Here is a 22112-nt window from a genome sequence, read left to right on the forward strand (position 1 = left end):
TTTTGTCCACCGGAGTACCCTTTTAACCCCTTAAGGACTCAGCCCATTTTGGCCTTAAGGACTCAGACAATTTAATTTTTACGTTTTCATTTTTTCCTCCTCGCCTTCTAAAAATCATAACTCTTTTATATTTTCATCCACAGACTAGTATGAGAGCTTGTTTTTTGCGCGACCAGTTTTCCTTTGTAATGACATCACTCATTATATCATAAAATGTATGGCGCAACCAAAAAACACTATTTTTGTGGGGAAATTTAAACGAAAAACGCAATTTTGCTAATTTTGGAAAGTTTTGTTTTCACGCCGTACAATTTATGGTAAAAATGACATGTGTTCTTTATTCTGAGGGTCAAAACGATAAAAATGATACCCATTATTATATACTTTTATATTATTGTTGCGCTTAAAAAAAATCACAAACTTTTTAACCAAATTAGTATGTTTATAATCCCTTTATTTTGATGACCTCTAACTTTTTTATTTTTCTGTATAAGTGGCGGTATGGGGGCTCATTTTTTGCGCCATGATCTGTACTTTTTTTTGATACCACATTTACATATAAAAAATTTTTAATACATTTTTTATAATTTTTTTTAATAAAATGTATTAAAAAAGTAGGAATTTTGGACTTTTTTAATTTTTTTTCGTTCACGCCGTTCACCGTACGGGATCATTAACATTTTATTTTAATAGTTTGAACATTTACGCACGCGGCGATACCAAATATGTCTATAAAAAATGGGTTTTTTTACGCTTTTTGGGGGTAAAATAGGAAAAAACGGACGTTTTACTTTTTTATTGGGGGAGGGGATTTTTCACTTTTTTTTTACTTTTACATTTTTTTCCTTTTTTTTTTACACTTGAATAGTCCCCATAGGGGACTATTCATAGCAATACCATGATTGCTAATACTGATCTGTTCTATGTATAGGACATAGAACAGATCAGTATTATCGGTCATCTCCTGCTCTGGTCTGCTCGATCACAGACCAGAGCAGGAGACGCCGGGAGCCGCACGGAGGAAGTAGAGGGGACCTCCGTGCGGCGTTCTGAATGATCGGATCCCCGCAGCAGCGCTGCGGGCGATCCGATCGTTCATTTAAATGGCGAACTGCCGCAGATGCCGGGATCTGTATTGATCCCGGCACCTGAGGGGTTAATGGCGGATGCCCGCGAGATCGCGGGCGTCGGCCATTGCCGGCGGGTCCCTGGCTGCGATCAGCAGCCGGGATCAGCCGCGCATGACACGGGCATCGCTCCGATGCCCGCGGTTATGCTTAGGACGTAAATGTACGTCCTGGTGCGTTAAGTACCACCTCACCAGTACGTACATTTACGTCCTGCGTCCTTAAGGGGTTAAGGGCCCAGAGATACACTGTTACAAATAAAAGTATTTCTCTTGTGCTTTATGGCGATATCTCCTCCCCCACTCTTCCTCCTCAGATATAATTGGCGCCAGAGATCACATGCAGCTGCGCTTTTCTTTCCAAAATAGATTGGAATCAAAGTTGTAATCTGCCGCATTTGTTCGTTGCTCTGTGGATACAATAGATGTAAATTGCTGCCACATTCTGTTTACCCTCGTGCTGTGAGCGACATATCAGTATAAATGGAGGAGGGAACGGGGTTAATCAATTCTATGACATTGTGACAGGTCCTGGAGTTCAGCAGATATTATTATACATAGAAATATTGTAGTAACAATAATAATAATAATAGTAATGGGGGAGGATTGTGCTACAGCAAGGATGTGCACAGACATTAGAGGGCATTATCCCTGTTCTGTGACATCCCTATGTATACTGTCCCCTATCCCCCTATATACTGATCCCTATGACCTCCCCACCCCTATACAGCGGTCCCTCAACATATGATGGTGATCTGTTCCAAATGGACCATCGTTTGTTGAAACCATCGTATGTTGAGGGATCCGTGCAATGTAAAGTATAGGACAGTGGTCTACAACCTGCGGACCTCCAGATGTTGCAAAACTACAACACCCAGCATGCCCGGACAGCCAACGGCTGTCCGGGCATGCTGGGAGTTGTAGTTTTGCAACATCTGGAGGTCCACAGGTTGAAGACCACTGGTATTGGAGGTTATACTCACCTGTCCCCGCCGCTCCGGACTGTCACCACTCGTCACTGCTGCCCTGAATGTCGCCTTCCATCACTGTCACCGCGTCCCCGAGGTGTCCCCGACGTTCCAACAAGGCCTCTGCTTCCCCGGCATCCTCGCTCTCCGTCGCCGCCATCACGTCGCTACGCGCGCCGCTCCTATTGGATGACGGGACGTCGTGCGCAGTGACGTGGTGACGACGATGGAGAGCGCCGACGATGCAGGGGATCATGAAGAGGACGCGCCGGAGCCCCGAGGACAGGTAAGTGATCGTCAGCGGACCACACGGGGCACCGTAAATGGCTATCCGGGGGCAGCTGAAGTAGTCTGCGCTGCAGGATAGCCGTTTATGCGATGGCCCCGACATACAAAAGCATCGTATGTTGATGCTGCCTTCACCATGCGATGGACTCAGAGAGTGATTGTATGCTGAAATGATCGTATGTCGGGGCCATCGTAGGTCGGGGGGTCACTGTATATGGGTTTCTATACCTTCCATATTTCCCCTATTACCTCCTCCTCTGTGCACTTATGCAGGACCTTTTAGGACCTGATGATGCCATTTCAGGTCCTAAAATGTCCTTAACCCCTTAAGGACCGGAGGTTTTTCCGTTTTTGCATTTTCGTTTTTTGCTCCTTGCCTTTAAAAAATCTTAACTCTTTCAAATTTACACCTAAAAATCCATATGATGGCTTATTTTTTGCGCCACCAATTCTACTTTGTAATGACGTCAGTCATTTTGCCCAAAAATCTATGGTGAAGCGGGAAAAAAAATCATTGTGCGACAAAATTGAAAAAAAAACGCTGTTTTGTAACTTTTGGGGGCTTCCGTTTCTACGTAGTACATTTTTCGGTAAAAATGACACCTGATATGTATTCTGTAGGTCCATACGATTAAAATGATACCCTACTTATATAGGTTTGATTTTGTCGGACTTCTGGAAAAAATCATAACTACATGCAGGAAAATTAATACGTTTAAAATTGTCATCTTCTGACCCCTATAACTTTTTTATTTTTCTGTGTATGGGGCGGTATGAGGGCTCATTTTTTGCGCCGTGATCTGAAGTTTTTAACGGTACCATTTTTGCATTGATAGGACTTATTGATCACTTTTTATTAATTTTTAAATTATATAAAAAGTGACCAAAAATGCACTATTTTGGACTTTGGAATTTTTTTGCGCGCACGCCATTGACCGAGCGGTTTAATTAATGATATATTTTTATAATTCGGACATTTCCACACGCGGTGATACCACATATGTTTATTTTTATTTTTATTTACACTGTGTTTTTTTTTTATTGGAAAAGGGGGGTGATTCAAACTTTTAATAGGGGAGGAGTTAAATGATCTTTATTCACTTTTTTTTTCCACTTTTTTTTTGCAGTGTTATAGGTCCCATAGGGACCTATAACACTACACACACTGATCATTGTTATCCCATAGGGATCTATAACACTGCACACACTGATCATTGTTATCCCATAGGGACCTATAACACTGCACACACTGATCTTCTATGTTGATCACTGGTTTCTCATAAGAAACCAGTGATCAACGATTCTGCTGGATGACTGATCATGCCTGGATCTCAGGCACTGAGCAGTCATTCGGCGATCGGACAGCGAGGAGGCAGGTAGGGGCCCTCCCGCTGTCCTGTCAGCTGTTCGGGATGCCGCGATTAGCCGAGGCTATCCCGAACAGCCCGACTGAGCTAGCCGGGAACTTTCACTTTTAGCCGCGCGGCTCAGCTTTGAGCGCGCGGCTAAAGGGTTAATAGCGATCGGCGCCGCGATCGGCGCAGCGCGCTATTCACTATGACGCCGGGCCCGCCATGATATGACGCGGGGTTACTGTGTAACCCCGCGTTATATCAGAAGAGCAGGACCAAGGACGTACCGGTACGTCCTTGGTCCTTAAGGGGTTAAAGGGGTACTCCAGTGGAAAACAATTTATTTTTATTATTTTTTAAATCAACTGGTGCCAGGAAGTTAAACAGATTTGTAAATTACTTCTATTTAAAAATTTTAATCCTTCCAGTACTTATCAGCTGCTGTATTCTTGACAGGAAGTTGTGTAGTTCTTTCCAGTCTGAACACTGTCCAGAGCAGGAGAGGTTTGCTATAGAGATTTGCTCCTACTCTGGACAGTTCCTGACACAGGCAGAGGTGTCAGCAGAGAGCAGACTGAAAGGAAATTCAAAAAGAAAATAACTTCCTGTGGAGCATACAGCAGCTGATAAGTACTGGAAAGATTACATTTTAAATAGAAGTAATATAAAAATCTGTTTAACTTTCTAGCACTAGTTGATTAAAAAAAAAAAAAATAATTCCACTGGAGTACCCCTTTAAAGGTCCAGTAAGAGGCTTTGTGCTGCTGTATGGATTCTGCGCAGCCCGAACAGCTATAGGATATAATTCACATCATTGAAATCTGCCGCATTTGCACAAAATGTTGGCAATTTTACCTCAATGTTTAGCAAATTGCGGCCAAATGCATTAATATGCCAATACGGTATAAAAGGGCAGGTGCAGAAGAAGGGCAGGGGGTTAAGCCCCCTTTTATGTCTATGTGTGCACATCCCTAAGCTACAGACTGAGAGTTACACAGTGGAAGGAAAGGATCCCCAGCAGCACAGAGTATTTCAGGAGAGGAATATGCCGACCATGTAGATGTCACAGATTGTAAGTTATATAGCGAAAGAAGGCTCCCAGCAGCACAGAGTATTTCAGAGTCCGCACATTACCGTGCGGTATTATCGGGCTCTTTCTTCGGGCACTCTATAAGTTTGTCCTCTCTTGTATTTTTGGCCTCACCTCTCATATTCCCTTGTGGAATCAGACGCCTCAGCAGGGTGAGATTTACAGCCGCGCCGTCGGATGAAGAACGGCTGCGCCGAGACAATTACGATGATGGAGGACACAATCTTCATTTAGTTCTAACATTTCTGAGGACGGAATATTAATGAGTCCTTATGAGGAATAATTACGTTAAAACTAAATTAAAGCGAGGAGGTCAGGCGCCAGCGAATATCATCAGCGCACAACGCCGTCACTCACATTTTGCTTACTGGTGTACTGCGGTGATTTAGGGGAGAGTCTACAACCTTATCGTATACAATCCAGCAACCAGCACCATCAGCTGTCACCCTGAAGGATTGGCCCCAAGGTGAACAGAGTCTGATCATGTGACTAAAACCAGAGCGCCATCTATTGCTACAAGACAATTCAAGAGGATTGACTGGACTAACACATAGCTGGATCACAGATCTGTTTTGTATGGATCTACAATGTGGTGCCCATAGCCTACTAGAGGCTCATACTACATCTCCGATACCATAGAGGGGGAGTAACTAGAGGTCACCCCACAGAGATTTGAACCTGCAGCCCCAGAAGCAGAGAACATTCACTGAGATCTGAACCTGCAGCCTCAGAAGCAGAGAACCCCTACTGATCACTGAACCTGCAGCTCCACAAGCAGAGAACACTGACTGAGCTCTGAACCTGCAGCTCATCAAGCAGAGAACACCTACTGATCACTGAACCTGCAGCCTCAGAAGCAGAGAACCCCTACTGATCACTGAACCTGCAGCTCCACAAGCAGAGAACACTGACTGAGCTCTGAACCTGCAGCTCATCAAGCAGAGAACACCTACTGATCACTGAACCTGCAGCTCCACAAGCAGAGAACACCCACTGAGCACTGAACCTGCAGCTCCACAAGCAGAGAACACTCACTGAGCTCTGAACCTGCAGGCCCACAAGCAGATAACACTCAGTGAGCTCCGAACCTGCAGCTCCACAAGCAGAGAACACTCACTGAGCTCTGAACCTGCAGCTCCACAAGCAGAGAACACTGACTGAGCTCTAAACCTGCAGCTCTACAAGAAGAGAACACTGACTGAGCTCTGAACCTGCAGCTCCACAAGCAGAGAACACCTACTGATCACTGAACCTACAGCTCCACAAGCAGAGAACACCCACTGAGCACTGAACCTGCAGCTCCACAAGCAGGGAACACTCACTGAGCTCTGAACCTGCAGGCCCACAAGCAAAGAACACTCGGTGAGCTCCGAACCTGCAGCTCCACAAGCAGAGAACACTCACTGAGCTCTGAACCTGCAGCTCCACAAGCAGAGAACACTGACTGAGCTCTGAACCTGCAGCTCTACAAGAAGAGAACACTGACTGAGCTCTGAACCTGCAGCTCCACAAGCAGAGAGCACCCACTGAGCTCTGAACCTGCAGCTCCACAAGCAGAGAAAACTCACTGAGCTCTGAACCTGCAGCCCAACAAGCAGAGAACACCCACTGAGCTCTGAACCTGCAGCCCAACAAGCAGAGAACACTCAGTGAGCTCTGAACCTGCAGCTCTACAAGCAGAGAACACCTACCGAGCTCTGAACCTGCAGCCCAACAAGCAGAGAACACTGACTGAGCTCTGAACCTGCAGCTCCGCAAGCATAGAACACTGACTGAGCTCTGAACCTGCAGCTCCGCAAGCAGAGAACACTGACTGAGCTCTGAACCTGCAGCTCCGCAAGCAGAGAACACTGACTGAGCTCTGAATCTGCAGCTCCACAAGCAGAGAACACCTCCTGAGCTCTGAACCTGCAGCTCCACAAGCAGAGAACACCTACTGATCACTGAACCTACAGGTCCACAAGCAGAGAACACCCACTGAGCACTGAACCTGCAGCTCCACAAGCAGAGAACACTCACTGAGCTCTGAACCTGCAGGCCCACAAGCAGAGAACACTCAGTGAGCTCCGAACCTGCAGCTCCACAAGCAGAGAACACTCACTGAGCTCTGAACCTGCAGCTCCACAAGCAGAGAACACTGACTGAGCTCTGAACCTGCAGCTCTACAAGAAGAGAACACTGACTGAGCTCTGAACCTGCAGCTCCACAAGCAGAGAGCACCCACTGAGCTCTGAACCTGCAGCTCCACAAGCAGAGAAAACTCACTGAGCTCTGAACCTGCAGCCCAACAAGCAGAGAACACCCACTGAGCTCTGAACCTGCAGCTCTACAAGCAGAGAACACTCAGTGAGCTCTGAACCTGCAGCTCTACAAGCAGAGAACACCTACCGAGCTCTGAACCTGCAGCCCAACAAGCAGAGAACACTGACTGAGCTCTGAACCTGCAGCTCCGCAAGCAGAGAACACTGACTGAGCTCTGAACCTGCAGCTCCGCAAGCAGAGAACACTGACTGAGCTCTGAACCTGCAGCTCCGCAAGCAGAGAACACTGACTGAGCTCTGAACCTGCAGCTCCGCAAGCAGAGAACACTGACTGAGCTCTGAACCTGCAGCTCCACAAGCAGAGAACACCCACTGAGCTCTGAACCTGCAGCCCAACAAGCAGGGAACACCCATTGAGCTCTGAACCTACAGTTTCTTGGGTAAGCATTTCAGAGAGGGTGCTGGAAGGGAAAATAGGCCATAAAACATGAGCAATAAAAAAGTATGACCTAAACTTTACCAGAAAAACGCTATTTTAATGACAAGACTCTCATCTCTTAACCAGGTTGCGGAGTGGTTAAAAAGGGTTTCTCTCACCCTGGAGGACCCATTCTGTCCTGTATTACACACAGCCCACATATGTTAAAGGGGTACTCCTGCCCCTAGACATCTTATTCCCTATCCAAAGGATAGGGGATAAGATGTCTGATCACGGGGGTCCCTGCTGCACCCGACATTCGTTTAGAGCATTGGGTGCACCGCCGGAGGCTCGTAACATCACGGCCATGCCCCACTTGTGATGCCACGGCCACGTGCATTGAGGGTGTGTGGTTGTGACATCATGAGTGAGACGTAACCGCAACATCACAAGGCTCCGCCCGCATCACCAATCATTCAGCAGGGGTACCGCAGCCGAGATTGCAGGGATCCCACCGCTGGGATAGGGGATAAGATGTCTAGGGGCAGAGTACCCCTTTAATGCTTAATTTCACATTTAGTGGTTTTGTAGGCAAAATGTGCACTTACTGCAAAAGGGAGATCCTGTGATTGGTTTATTACCATAAGGTCCTGGTAACACTTGTCCAAGGCATCACATGGCTGGTGTACATGAACCTAATGTACACATGGGGCTCGGTGTCGGCCATGTACACTTTATACACCATGTGGAGATAACAAAACAATCCCATACTGGCAAAAGTGATCAGATTCAGAATGCGTCTCTTGCAGCCTTTTATAGGGTGCTAACACTTTTGTTGTCCTCCGGTGCCCCATTGTTATTTAACGAGAAATATACAGAAGTGTACAAATAAGAAAGAAACCAGTGGCACCGATACCTTCTCCAAGCAGCACGACGAGATGGACAATGGCGATACTCGGGCAGAAACCATAAACTTCAGATGCGGCTGTGCTAGGACAAATATTCAGCTATCAATGTAATGACCAAAAAAGACAAAAACAGGTGTCCTGCACTCACCGCTTCAGTTCTGATTATACGGCTCCCATCTCGGGCTGCTCCTCAGGATCAGGGGCTGACGGTCGCGTGGGGCGCTCAGAGGCAGAGCCTCTGAGCGCCCCACGCGACCGTCAGTCCCTGATCCGGAGGAGCAGCCCGAGATGGGAGCCGTATAATCAGAACTGAAGCGGTGAGTGCAGGACACCTGTTTTTGTCTTTTTTTGGTCATTATATACAGAAGTGTCTCTCCTTACCCTCATTGATGTATCGAGATATCCTGACTTGAATTTTGTAAGATAACCAACTTTTTTTGTGTTACTCTGCTCGCCCGAACACTAAATCTTTTTTTAATGTTTGTAACTTGGATGTCTCATCTCGGGATGTCTCTTTGAACTAACAGGAAAGATAAAGTAGGACATACCTCCTTGTATTTAAAAAGCAAATAGGGGGTATTTAAGACCCATCCCCCAGGGACATACAAAAACACCTAGTTTTTTGGGGTAGAAGGATAAACCCAGCTGAATTTAATGCCTGGCTTGCTGGGATTATCTAGTGAAGTGGGAGTAAAAAGAAGTAGAGTTTTTTTTTTTTTTTCAAAGCTTATTCACAAATTTTTGTTTTAAGGCTTACATACAACAACAAGAATTCAAAATAAAATAAGATAAAGGAGTCGAAAACTCAGAAGTTAAATCAGCAGTAATAGTCAATTAAAGCAACCGATGTTATGGTGTGGTAGCATTATCTCGACAGAACCTCCATCCTAAACCATAGACAGGAGACAATAGCAAGTGACTCGGCGTAACCAGGTGAAGGAATAAGTATCCATGGAATACAGTACAATATTGCTATCCATACTGGAACAAGTGGTGGGGGCTCATCTAAGGAGGTGTCAACTAAGGCATATCAAAGACTAATGACAATAGGCTAGGTAGGTATTAGGTATACTGGAGTACTATAATTTAAGGCCAATGGGTAAGGATACGGAAGGCATATGGAGGGAGAGAGAAAGAAAAGAAGTAGAGTTTAAGTAAATGTTAGCACCGCTTCTATGTCTCTGTGCTCAGCCTAAAAAGCTGCAGCAGCAGCAGGGAGGACATGATAAAGCAGCAGCAACCAGTCTAAACTGTGTTTAAAGCCCAGAGGTGAAATACATCTTATAGCGTTATCTCTTTGCTGCCTCTCTGCAGTCTGTGTGCTCCCAGGACCTGCCCCCTCCTATCTTTCTCCTCTCCCCTTCCCCCTCCATAGACTTGTACTGTTTGTAATTGATCCCTGAGTAAGCTGCAGAAAGTAAATACTGGATGAAATTGTATGTTCAGGGGGAAGGGGGGGATGTTTGAAGAAATTAAATAACGAGAAAGAAGCATTTTTGAAGAGTGTCTGTTCAAAGATGCAGATTTTTATAACCATGTATATCTGGTGTGCAGCTATAGGGCATGTAGAAAGGCCCCCCAGCCCTGGTGCCTGAGGGGCCAAAAGAAGACACCTGTTTCCTGAATGGCATACGGTAGACCAGAGCCCCATTATGACTTATACACTGGTGCCAGGCAGGGTCACTTTACGCCAATTTAGGAGCAATGTGCTGTGAACCTGAGACTATAGCTCTGCAGCCGTATTGGAAATAAGAATAAAGAAGTGAAGGATAAGAGGCGCCGGCGTGCGAACAGCTGGGGAGGAAACCTGTTCCTTAATTTGCATTTCCCCCCGAGGGACCGGGATTGGTTACATTTCCTAGTTGGAGCGGCAGCTGCTGAGATAAAGGAGCAGATCTGCAGCTCGGACGAAGCTTTTTAATTCTGACTTAAAAAGTGGGGGAGTTGTCACAAAAATAAATGAGCTGCGCATTTTGTTTACCATATTACAAGCGCAGCCTTAATTCGACCGGATGATGGGATAATCAACTTCTCAGTGAACATGTTTATCTCATAAAACACGAGCCCCTGGGTCTACAGCATCGCTCTGCCGAAACAGCGCTGAAATATATTCTGCTGCAGCACCAAACACCACCACCGGGAGCGCTGCTCTTAAAGGAGACCTGTATACAGTCAAAAAATGGAGGCTTTTAGATCATGTTACAGCGATATCTGCCCTAATCTCTACCGTGTTATAACTTTATCCACATGCCGTCCATTCCTGAGATACAGGGCTCTTACTATCTGCTTGGCTATATGTACTTTTGACTTAATAGTTAGATGGGTGGAAACTTTCTTCCAAAATATGGTCTGAATGTGGGGTAATAGAGCTCCAGGCTTCAGAGCTGACATTCCAAAGCAACCCCTACATTACAGGAGTGTAAGGGGAAAATCAATACTGCTGTTATCTTTTAAACTATGTAAATTGCCACCAGCAGAATAGTGAGTACAGCTCTGGAGTATAATAAAGATGTCACGTATGGGCAGGGAACAGTGGAGCCCTAACTCACCCACATCCGCTCTCCTTACACATTGCCTATGTGCCCTAAGTGAAGGAATGACAACCACAATGACAAACCCTCCCTGCTAAGTGCTGGGGCAGCGTTGTCAAAATAATAAAATATAAAACAATCAGAGTCAGGCAACAGCTGGAGGCACACAAAACTAACAAAAGTACATCTAAACACTCATACAAAAACACACAGAGATTGGGGTCAAACTAGCCAGGATAGCAACTGGAGATTGCGAAGTACCAAAACACAAGAGCAGAAGAAAGGTCAAAAGCCGAGCAAAGATCAATATCCAGATAACAGCAAACAAACAATGATAGATACTCAAACTAAGTTCTTTCACTGGCAACAGCAAACAGAATGAGCAAAGTAGCTATCCTCACAGTTTTATAATCAGCTTGGTTAGCTGCTACAGCCCAGATTGGCAAGGGCATAGCCTCATAACATAAGGATATAACTCAGGATCAGTACAGGATAAGTAATGTAATGTATGTACACAGTGACCTCACCAGCAAAATAGTGAGTACAGCTCTGGAGTATAATACAGGATATAACTCAGGATCAGTACAGGATAAGTAATGTAATGTATGTACACAGTGACCTCACCAGCAGAATAGTGAGTACAGCTCTGGAGTATAATACAGGATATAACTCAGGATCAGTACAGGATAAGTAATGTAATGTATGTACATAGTAACCTCACCAGCAGAATAGTGAGTACAGCTCTGGAGTATAATACAGGATATAACTCAGGATCAGTACAGGATAAGTAATGTAATGTATGTACACAGTAACCTCACCAGCAGAATAGTGAGTGCAGCTCTGGAGTATAATACAGGATATAAACTCAGGATCAGTACAGGATAAGTAATGTAATGTATGTACACAGTGACCTCACCAGCAGAATAGTGAGTACAGCTCTGGTGTATAATACAGGATATAACTCAGGATCAGTACAGGATAAGTAATGTAATGTATGTACACAGTGACTTCACCAGCAGAATAGTGAGTACAGCTCTGGAGTAAAATACAGGATATAACTCAGGATCAGTACAGGATAAGTAATGTAATGTATGTACATAGTGACCTCACCAGCAGAATAGTGAGTACAGCTCTGGAGTATAATACAGGATATAACTCAGGATCAGTACATGATAAGTAATGTAATGTATGTACACAGTGACCTCACCAGCAGAATATTGAGTACAGCTCTGGAGTATAATACAGGATATAACTCAGGATCAGTACAGGATAAGTAATGTAATGTATGTACACAGTGACCTCACCAACAGAATAGTGAGTACAGCTCTGGAGTATAATACAGGATATAACTCAGGATCAGTACATGATAAGTAATGTAATGTATGTACACAGTGATCTCACCAGCAGAATAGTGAGTACAGCTCTGGAGTATAATACAGGATATAACTCAGGATCAGTACAGGATAAGTAATGTAATGTATGTACACAGTGACCTCACCAGCAGAATAGTGAGTACATCTCTGGAGTATAATACAGGATATAACTCAGGATCAGTACAGGATAAGTAATGTAATGTATGTACACTGTGATATACATGATATATAAGGCTTTTAGGGGTGTCACTCACCATTCCTGCAGAGCATTACAGCCAGGTAATCCTGATAGACTGAGGTCACATAGAGCAGTATACTTGGTGCTTGCGCCGTCATGAAGCTGAAAGCAATATTCTCCTTTGATATCACGGTATCCGCATATATGGCTGAGGCCGAGGCGCTGGTATTTCTGGATACTGGATACGGCTCCTGGAAAATATATGTGACTGATGTTCCAGCTTCAAACATGGCAGAAACTTCTACAAATGTAACAGAGAGAGAAGAAAACACCTGTTATATATTGTAAAGAATATGTTACATATTGATTATCGAGTTGTGTCCAGAATCATCTGATAGTCGGGGTCTTCATTAATAATATCTAATGATCGGGACCCTAGAAAACCTTTAACTAAATCCCCAGATCTATGAGGGAAACAAGGCAGATTCACCATTCGGGACTCTAGGAAAGCAGGGTGACAGTCCCAGAGAGAGTGCTCTAATACATTCTGGATTAATATACAGCCCCCTATCTATTTGTCATAGCCGTCACGTTCTTGAACTTCTTACTTCTTGGTACTTTGGGTAGATTCATGAAAACCTGTGAAGAGGAGAGTAGTGGAGTTGCTCAACCAAATGGCTTCTATCATTTTTCAGAGACCTTTTTTTTTTTTTTAAATGAAAGAAACAATCTGATTAGTTGCAATAGTCAACTGCACGGCTCCCCTTAGGTTTTGATAATCCTCCCCCCCCCCCCTTTGGTTATTAAACATTTAACTTTTTTTTTTTTTTTCTTTTAAATGTGTTTGTTGAAAGTGAATAAGAACATTAATCTTTGTATTCACAGGCTGTAGAGTTAGTCTGAAGTCCAGGATGTTTAGCTCACAGAGCATTGTCTAAGGATGAGCTGACACATTGTACATAGCTAGTCCTTCTCTCAGCTGAGAAGTGATACAATTGTATCCAGTCTAGACAATGCTCTGTGAGCTAAACATCCTGGACTCCAGACTGATACATTGTACATACAGTGGGGATCAAAAGTTTGGGCACCCCAGGTAAAAATGTGTATTAATGTGCATAAAGAAGCCAAGAAAAGATGGAAAAATCTCCAAATGGCATAAAATTACAGATTAGACATTCTTATAATATGTCAACAAAAGTTAGATTTTATTTCCATCATTTACACAAAATAACAGAAAAAAAAATGGTGTCTGCAAAAGTTTGGGCACCCTGCAGAATTTATAGCATGCACTGCCCCCTTTGCAAAGCTGAGACCTGCCAGTGTCATGGATTGTTCTCAATCATCATCTGGGAAGACCAGGTGATGTCAATCTCAAAGGTTTTAAATGCCCAGACTCATCTGACCTTGCCCCAACAATCAGCACCATGGGTTCTTCTAAGCAGTTGTCTAGAAATCTGAAACTGAAAATAGTTGACGCTCACAAAGCTGGAGAAGGCTATAAGAAGATAGCAAAACATTTTCAGATGTCAATATCCTCTGTTCGGAATGTAATTAAGAAATAGCAGTCATCAGGAACAGTGGAAGTTAAAGCAAGATCTTGAAGACCAAGAAAAATATCAGACAGAACAGCTCACAGGATTGTGAGAAAAACTATTCAAAACCAACGTTTGACTGCACAATCCCTCCAGAAAGATCTGGCAGACACTGGAGTTGTGGTACACTATTCCAATATAAAGAGATACTTGTACAAATATGGTCTTCATGGAAGAGTCATCAGAAGAAAACCTCTTCTACGTCCTCACCACAAAAATCAGCGTTTGAACTTTGCAAATGAATATATAGATAAGCCTGATGCATTTTGGAAACAAGTTCTGTGGATCGATGAGGTTAAAATTTAACTTCTTGGCCGGAATGAGCAAAGGAACGTTTGGAAAGAAGGGGAACAGAATTTAATGAAAAGAACCTCTGTCCAACTGTTAAGCATGGGGGGTGGATCAATCATGCTTTGGGGTTGTATTGCAGCCAGTGGCACAGGGAACATCTCACGAGTAGAAAGATTCAATAACATTTCAGCAAATTTTGGATGCTAACTTAAAGAGAGGATGACTTCTACAAATGGATAATGATCCTAAAACACACTCCAAAATCCACGGGGGATTACATCAAGAGGCATAAACTGAAGGTTTTGCCATGGCCTTCACAATCTCCTGACCTCAATATAATTGAAAATCTATGGATAGACCTTAAAAGAGCAGTGTGTGACAGACAGCCCAGAAATCTCAAAGAACTGGAAGACTTTTGTAAGGAAGAATGGGCAAAGATACCTCAAACAAGAATTGAAAGACTCTTGGCTGGCTACAAAAAGCATTTACAAGCTGTGATACTTGCCAAAGGGGGCAGTACAAGATATTAAATCTGCAGAGTGCCCAAAGTATTGCAGACACCATATTTTTTGTTTTCTGTTATTTTGAAAGTTTAAATGATGGAAATAAAATGTAACTTTTGTTGACATATTATAAGAATGTCTAATCTGTAATTTGATGCCTTTTGGAGATATTTCCATCTTTCCTTGGCTTCTTTATGCATTAATACAAATTTTTACCTGTGGTGCCCAAACTTTAGATCCCCACTGTAGCTAGTCCTGCTCTCAGGTGAGAAATTATACAATTGTATTAAGTCTAGACACGAAAAGGGTCATGTAAGGAGTTTATGGTCCTGGTTTTCTCTCACCTTTTCTACAATTCGGTCCTTCGAAGGCAGAGCTGGTGCAGTCACAGTTGTATCCGTTGCGTTTCTCCATGCACTTGCCATTGTTGTGACATAAGTTGCCATAGCTGCTGCAGTGGCCTGGGCACCCCGGCCTGATCCCCGGGGTCACCCGAGCTTTTTCCTCCAGGTCCAGGGTTTGTCCATTTAGCTTGAGAGACCGTAGACAGCCGACAAAGCCTTTCTGCCTGGACGAAGTCCCTCCTGGAGCCAGCAAAGCAGCTTATTACATCGGGGTCATTTTGTTTTTTGTTTTTTACTATATTTGGTAAATGTATTAAATTCTGGATGGTAAGACCCCAAATGACCCCCTGGATGAACTCTTAAATGACCTTCTGATTGACCACCTAGATGACCTCCTGGATGATCACCTAGATGACCTCCTGAATGACCTCCTGGATGACCACATAAGTGACCCCCTGAATGACCTCCTGGATGACCCCATAAATGACCTCCTGGATGACCACATAAATGACCCCTGAATGACCTCCTGGATGACCACATAAATGACCACTTAATGACCTCCTGGATGACCACATAAATGACCCCTTAATGACCTCCTGGATGACCATATAAATGACCCCTGAATGACCTCCTGGATGATCACCTAGATGACCTCCTGGATGACCACATAAATGACCGCCTGAATGACCTCCTGGATGACCACATAAATGACCCCTGAATGACCTCCTGGATGACCACATAAATGACCCCTGAATGTCCACATAAATGACCCCTGAATGACCTCCTGGATGACCACATAAACGACCCCTGAATGACCTCCTGGATGACCACATAAATTACCCCTGAATGACCTCCTGGATGACCACATAAATGACCCCTGAATGACCTCCTGGATGACCACATAAATGACCCCTGAACTACCTCCTGGATGACCACATAAATGACCCTTGAATGACCTCCTGGATGACCACATAAATGACCCCTGAATGACCTCCTGGATGACCACATAAATGACCACTTAATGACCTCCTGGATGACCACATAAATGACCCCTTAATGACCTCCTGGATGACCATATAAATGACCCCTGAATGACCTCCTGGATGATCACCTAGATGACCTCCTGGATGACCACATAAATGACCGCCTGAATGACCTCCTGGATGACCACATAAATGACCCCTGAATGACCTCCTGGATGACCACATAAATGACCCCTGAATGTCCACATAAATGACCCCTGAATGACCTCCTGGATGACCACATAAACGACCCCTGAATGACCTCCTGGATGACCACATAAATGACCCCTGAATGACCTCCTGGATGACCACATAAATGACCCCTGAATGACCTCCTGGATGACCACATAAATGACCCCTGAACTACCTCCTGGATGACCACATAAATGACCCTTGAATAACCTCCTGGATGACCACATAAATGACCCCTGAATGACCTCCTGGATGACCACATAAATGACCACTGAATGACCTCCTGGATGACTAAATACATATGTGTCTATATGTTGTCCAGAAGACACCTCACAATGCACCAAAATGCACCAAAAATGTGTACCTAAAAAAATAGTTGTGACTTGTATAGCTGTATTTGGTATTTAGTACTGTGAGGAAGGTGTGAGGAGAAGAAACAGGTGGGATCCCAGTAGACCCCCACTCACCTACATACAGCTGAGTGCTGATCTGGGCTCGGACTCGCCCATCGGACGGACTCTGCACCAGCTTCCTCGGCTGGTTATCTACCACAAGACTTGTCTCCTTTATATTCCTCTCGGCCCTGAGGTGATGCCACTGGCCGTCATTCAGAGCTGTGACCGACTGCAGAGAGACCTCCAGGGGCCCGGAGCCCGCATCAAAGGAGAAGGTCACCTGGTAGGGGGCTGGGAGAGGAAATAGTCAGAATAAGAATCAGTTGTTGTCATCAGTGGTAAAGAGTACCTGTCATCAAACTAAACTTTATTATATTGTTCCTTATGTAATTATAAGGCTTGTTTTACAATAGCAAATTACTCCGTTTAGCAAGTTCCGTCGCTAGTTCTGTCCTAAAATCAGCTGTCACCGGCAGTAACCAAATCCTATACGTCCGTTAGAAAATCCATTATAGTCTTTGGGATTTTTATAGTCCGTTATTGATAACGGACGTTATTTTGTGATGGAAGATAGTAACGGGAGAAATAGTTCATGAACTATTTTCTTCCGTACTATTTTCTGTCACAAAATAATGTCTGTTATCAATAACTAACTATAACGGATTTTAGGACAGAACTAGCGACAGAACTTGCTAAATGGAGTAATTTGCTAGTGTAAAACAAGCCTAAGACACTTTGCTATTTATTTGCTGTAAAAATTCTCAACCTTTATAGGTTTTTAATGTGATTGCAAAAACGGCCACTAGGTGGCTCTGTTCTGTTCAAACAGTTAGTTTGGTCTCCTCCCAGCCTGACAGGAGACCAAACTAAGGAAGTGCGTGCGGGGCATGGCAAGTCACAGCTCTCACAGGCTTCAGTGACGTTGCGCCTGCTGGGGAACGCCCACTTTCTCCTGCCAGGAGCTTACACAATGTGAGCAAGGGGAAAGGTAAGATACACAGCTTTTTAAAGCTGGAAAAAAAAACTAATTAAGGGCAGGAGGGGTGTTAGGAATGGAATATAGGATAAGCTGAGTTAGATATGAAATAGATAAAGAGAACCTATCATCAAACCATATTTTCTAAACTATCTATCTATCTCATGTCCTCATGTCTCTCTCTCTCTTCCCCTCTCTCTCTCGCGCCCTCTCTCTCTCTCGCTCTCTCTCGCTCTCTCTCTCTTTCTCTCTCTATATCGCTCTCTCTCTCTCGCTCCCTCTCTCTCTCGCTCTCTCTCTCTTGCGCTCCCTCTCTCTCTCGCGCTCCCTCTCTCTCTCTCTCTTGTTCTCTCTCTCTCTTTCTCTCTTTCTCTCTCGCTCCCTCTCTCTCTCGCTCCCTCTCTCTCTCTCTTGCGCTCCCTCTCTCTCTCTCTCGCTCCCTCTCTCTCTCTCACTCCCTCTCTCTCTCTCTCTCGCTCCCTCTCTCTCTCTCACTCCCTCTCTCACTCCCTCTCTTTCTCTCTCACTCCCTCTCTCGCTCCCTCTCTCTCTCTCTTGCGCTCCCTCTCTCTCTCTCGCTCCCTCTCTCTCTCACTCACTCCCTCTCTCTCTCGCTCCCTCTCTCTCGCTCCCTCTCTCTCTCTCTCTCTCTCTCTCTCTCGCTCCCTCCCTCTCTCACTCCCTCTCTCTCTCTCTCACTCCCTCTCTCTCTCTCTCGCTCCCTCTCTCTCTCGCTCCCTCTCTCTCTCTTGCGCTCCCTCTCTCTCTCTTGCGCTCCCTCTCTCTCTCGCGCTCCCTCTCTCCCTCTCTCTCTCGTCTCGCTCTCTATTCTAGATTGTGTGACCTCTCTCTGTTACTGTTAGCAGGATTTTCTTAAACTGTTGCCAAAGTATTTATTTTTTTTTTTATTCCGGCACAAGCTCAGTGCAGACATTGCAGTATTCATTCAATGTTTATAGAGAGAAAAAAGATATTACTGTAACAACAACTTCTACTCTGCATTCTTAGGTCCACATGTCCCCTTTAATAAAGTGCCTGCGGGTGACGGCTTCTTGTCAGCTGAGAAGTGATACAATTATATCCAGTCTAGACAATGCTCTGTGAGCTAAACACCCTGGACTCCAGACTGATACATTGTACATAGCTAGTCCTGCTCTCAGCTGAGAAGTGATACAATTATATCCAGTCTAGACAATGCTCTGTGAGCTAAACATCCTGGACTCCAGACTGATACATTGTACATAGCTAGTCCTGCTCTCAGCTGAGAAGTGATACAATTGTATCCAGTCTAGACAATGCTCTGTGAGCTAAACATACTGGACTCCAGACTGATACATTGTACATAGCTAGTCCTGCTCTCAGCTGAGAAGTGATACAATTGTATCCAGTCTAGACAATGCTCTGTGAGCTAAACATCCTGGACTCCAGACTGATACATTGTACATAGCTAGTCCTGCTCTCAGCTGAGAAGTGATACAATTGTATCCAGTCTAGACAATGCTCTGTGAGCTAAACATACTGGACTCCAGACTGATACATTGTACATAGCTAGTCCTGCTCTCAGCTGAGAAGTGATACAATTGTATCCAGTCTAGACAATGCTCTGTGAGCTAAACTGCCTCCACTCCAGACTGATACATTGTACATAGCTAGTCCTGCTCTCAGCTGAGAAGTGATACAATTGTATCCAGTCTAGACAATGCTCTGTGAGCTAAACATCCTGGACTCCAGACTGATACATTGTACATAGTTAGTCCTGCTCTCAGCTGAGAAGTGATACAATTGTATCCAGTCTAGACAATGCTCTGTGAGCTAAACATCCCGGACTCCAGACTGATACATTGTACATAGCTAGTCCTGCTCTCAGCTGAGAAGTGATACAATTGTATCCAGTCTAGACAATGCTCTGTGAGCTAAACATCCCGGACTCCAGACTGATACATTGTACATAGTCCTGATCTCAGCTGAGAAGTGATACAATTATATCCAGTCTAGACAATGCTCTGTGAGCTAAAAATCCCGGACTCCAGACTGATACATTGTACATAGCTAGTCCTGTCCTCAGCTGAGAAGTGATACAATTGTATCCAGTCTAGACAATGCTCTGTGAGCTCCACCGTCCAGACTCCGGGATAATACATTGTAGACTTCATACAGACTCATACAATGTATTCAGCTCACAGAGCGTTGCCTGGACTGGATACAATTGTATTTTCTTCTGAGAGTAGGAAACACTATGTGCAGGTTTACAGCCTCTAGGTCAGTGATGCCCAAACTGTGCACCTGTTATTGCAAAATACAACTTCCAGCATGCCCGGACAGCCAGCGGCTGTCCGGGAATGCTGGGAGTTGTAGTTTTGCAACATCTGCTCTAGGTGTTACACTGATTGACAATAAGAATAATAGGTGTCCTGTCCCTTTAATAGGTGTTTGTAGGTCAGAGCTCCTCGTCGTTGGTCATGGGTGATGGGACTATCCAGGGTCGGTGATAACCGCTCGGCGAATGGCGCAATTTGCCTCCGCTCTCAGATTGCGAAGTAACTTTTCTGGGCTCTACATTTATTTCTCACTTCTTGACATTTATAAAACAAAAAGCGTCTGATGAACAATTTGTTAAATGTAGAAGAAGAGCAAAAAAAAAAAAAAAAGCCCCAAACATTTAACTGTGAAGTGTTCTCCGTCCTCCCACACAGCGAATCAGCGCAGGAATCCGCGGGAGCCGCCGCCGCCATTTGTTAAATTGTGCTCATTATGTTATCACGCTGCGGCGGCTTCTGAAAGGTTATTATTCAAATTCTGCAAAAAGATTTCTCTTTGTGTTTTCTGTTTTTTTTTTTACAATTTGTTCTTCTTTCCATTTGAGTTGATGTCAGATCCGAGAATATTTGATGGCGATAATTAAAGGAGAAAAACTAATTGAGACCTGACATCCCAAAAAAAAAAAAAACATTACATGGAGCTGCGGTCACCTAGAGGCAGGCGGAGTTCTTCCTATAGACTGAAGGTCTGGGCAGGTAGAGTTCTTCCTATAGACTGAAGGCCTGGGCAGGGGGAGTTCTTCCTATAGACTGAAGGTCTGGGCAGGCGGAATTCTTCCTATAGAATGAAGGTCTGGGCAGGTGGAGTTCTTCCTATAGACTGAAGGTCTGTGCAGGTGGAGTTCTTCCTATAGACTGAAGGTCTGGGCAGGTGGAGTTCTTCCTATAGACTGAAGGTCTGGGCAGGTGGAGTTCTTCCTATAGACTGAAGGTCTGGGCAGGTGGAGTTCTTCCTATAGACTGAAGGTCTGGGCAGGTGGAGTTCTTCCTATAGACTGAAGGTCTGGGCAGGTGGAGTTCTTCCTACAGACTGAAGGTCTGGGCAGGTGGAGTTCTTCCTATAGACTGAAGGTCTGGGCAGGTGGAGTTCTTCCTATAGACTGAAGGTCTGGGCAGGTGGATTTCTTCTTATAGACTGAAGGTCTGGGCAGGTGGAGTTCTTCCTATAGACTGAAGGTCTGGGCAGGTGGAGTTCTTCCTATAGACTGAAGGTCTGGGCAGGTGGAGTTCTTCCTATAGACTGAAGGTCTGGGCAGGTGGAGTTCTTCCTATAGCCTGAAGGTCTGGGCAGGGGGGGTTCTTCCTATAGACTGAAGGTCTGGGCAGGGGGGGTTCTTCTTATAGACTGAAGGTCTGGGCAGGGGGAGTTCTTCTTATAGATTGAAGGTCTGGGCAGGCAGAGTTCTTCCTATATGCTGAAGGTCTGGGCAGGTGGAGTTCTTCTTATAGACTGAAGGTCTGGGCAGGTGGAGTTCTTCCTATAGACTGAAGGTCTGGGCAGGTGGAGTTCTTCCTATAGACTGAAGGTCTGGGCAGGTGGAGTTCTTCCTATAGACTGAAGGTCTGGGCAGGTGGAGTTCTTCCTATAGACTGAAGGTCTGGGCAGGTGGAGTTCTTCCTATATGCTGAAGGTCTGGGCAGGTGGAGTTCTTCCTATAGACTGAAGGTCTGGGCAGGTGGAGTTCTTCCTATAGAATGAAGGTCTGGGCAGGTGGAGTCCTTCCTATAGACTGAAGGTCTGGGCAGGTGGAGTTCTTCCTATAGACTGAAGGTCTGGGCAGGTGAAGTTCTTCCTATAGACTGAAGGTCTGGGCAGGGGGAGTTATGTCCGGGCATGCTGGGAGTTGTAGTTTTGCAACTGCTGGAGGCGCCCTGGTTGGGAAACACTGACTTAGAGACTTTGAAAGCTACAACTCCTATCAAATCTGTCGCAAAATAACAATGTTGCAAAATTTTTACAGTTGTTGCAATACCAAAAAACCCCAT

At 44.8% G+C, this 22112-nt stretch overlaps 1 protein-coding gene across 1 annotated transcript in view; it reads right to left on the reverse strand.

Annotated features, from left to right (window-relative positions):
- The window catches only part of CNTNAP5 (contactin associated protein family member 5), a gene marked incomplete in the record, with an annotated part of 569649 nt that overhangs the window by 69219 nt on the left and 478318 nt on the right, over nucleotides 1-22112 (reverse strand). The window contains 3 exon segments of the mRNA XM_056536567.1: nucleotides 12570-12794; nucleotides 15224-15463; nucleotides 16905-17123. Of these exon segments, the coding sequence (XP_056392542.1) occupies nucleotides 12570-12794; nucleotides 15224-15463; nucleotides 16905-17123 (684 nt within the window).

This window comes from Hyla sarda, chromosome 8 (genome assembly GCF_029499605.1).
Source record: "Hyla sarda isolate aHylSar1 chromosome 8, aHylSar1.hap1, whole genome shotgun sequence".
Lineage (NCBI taxonomy): Eukaryota > Metazoa > Chordata > Amphibia > Anura > Hylidae > Hyla > Hyla sarda.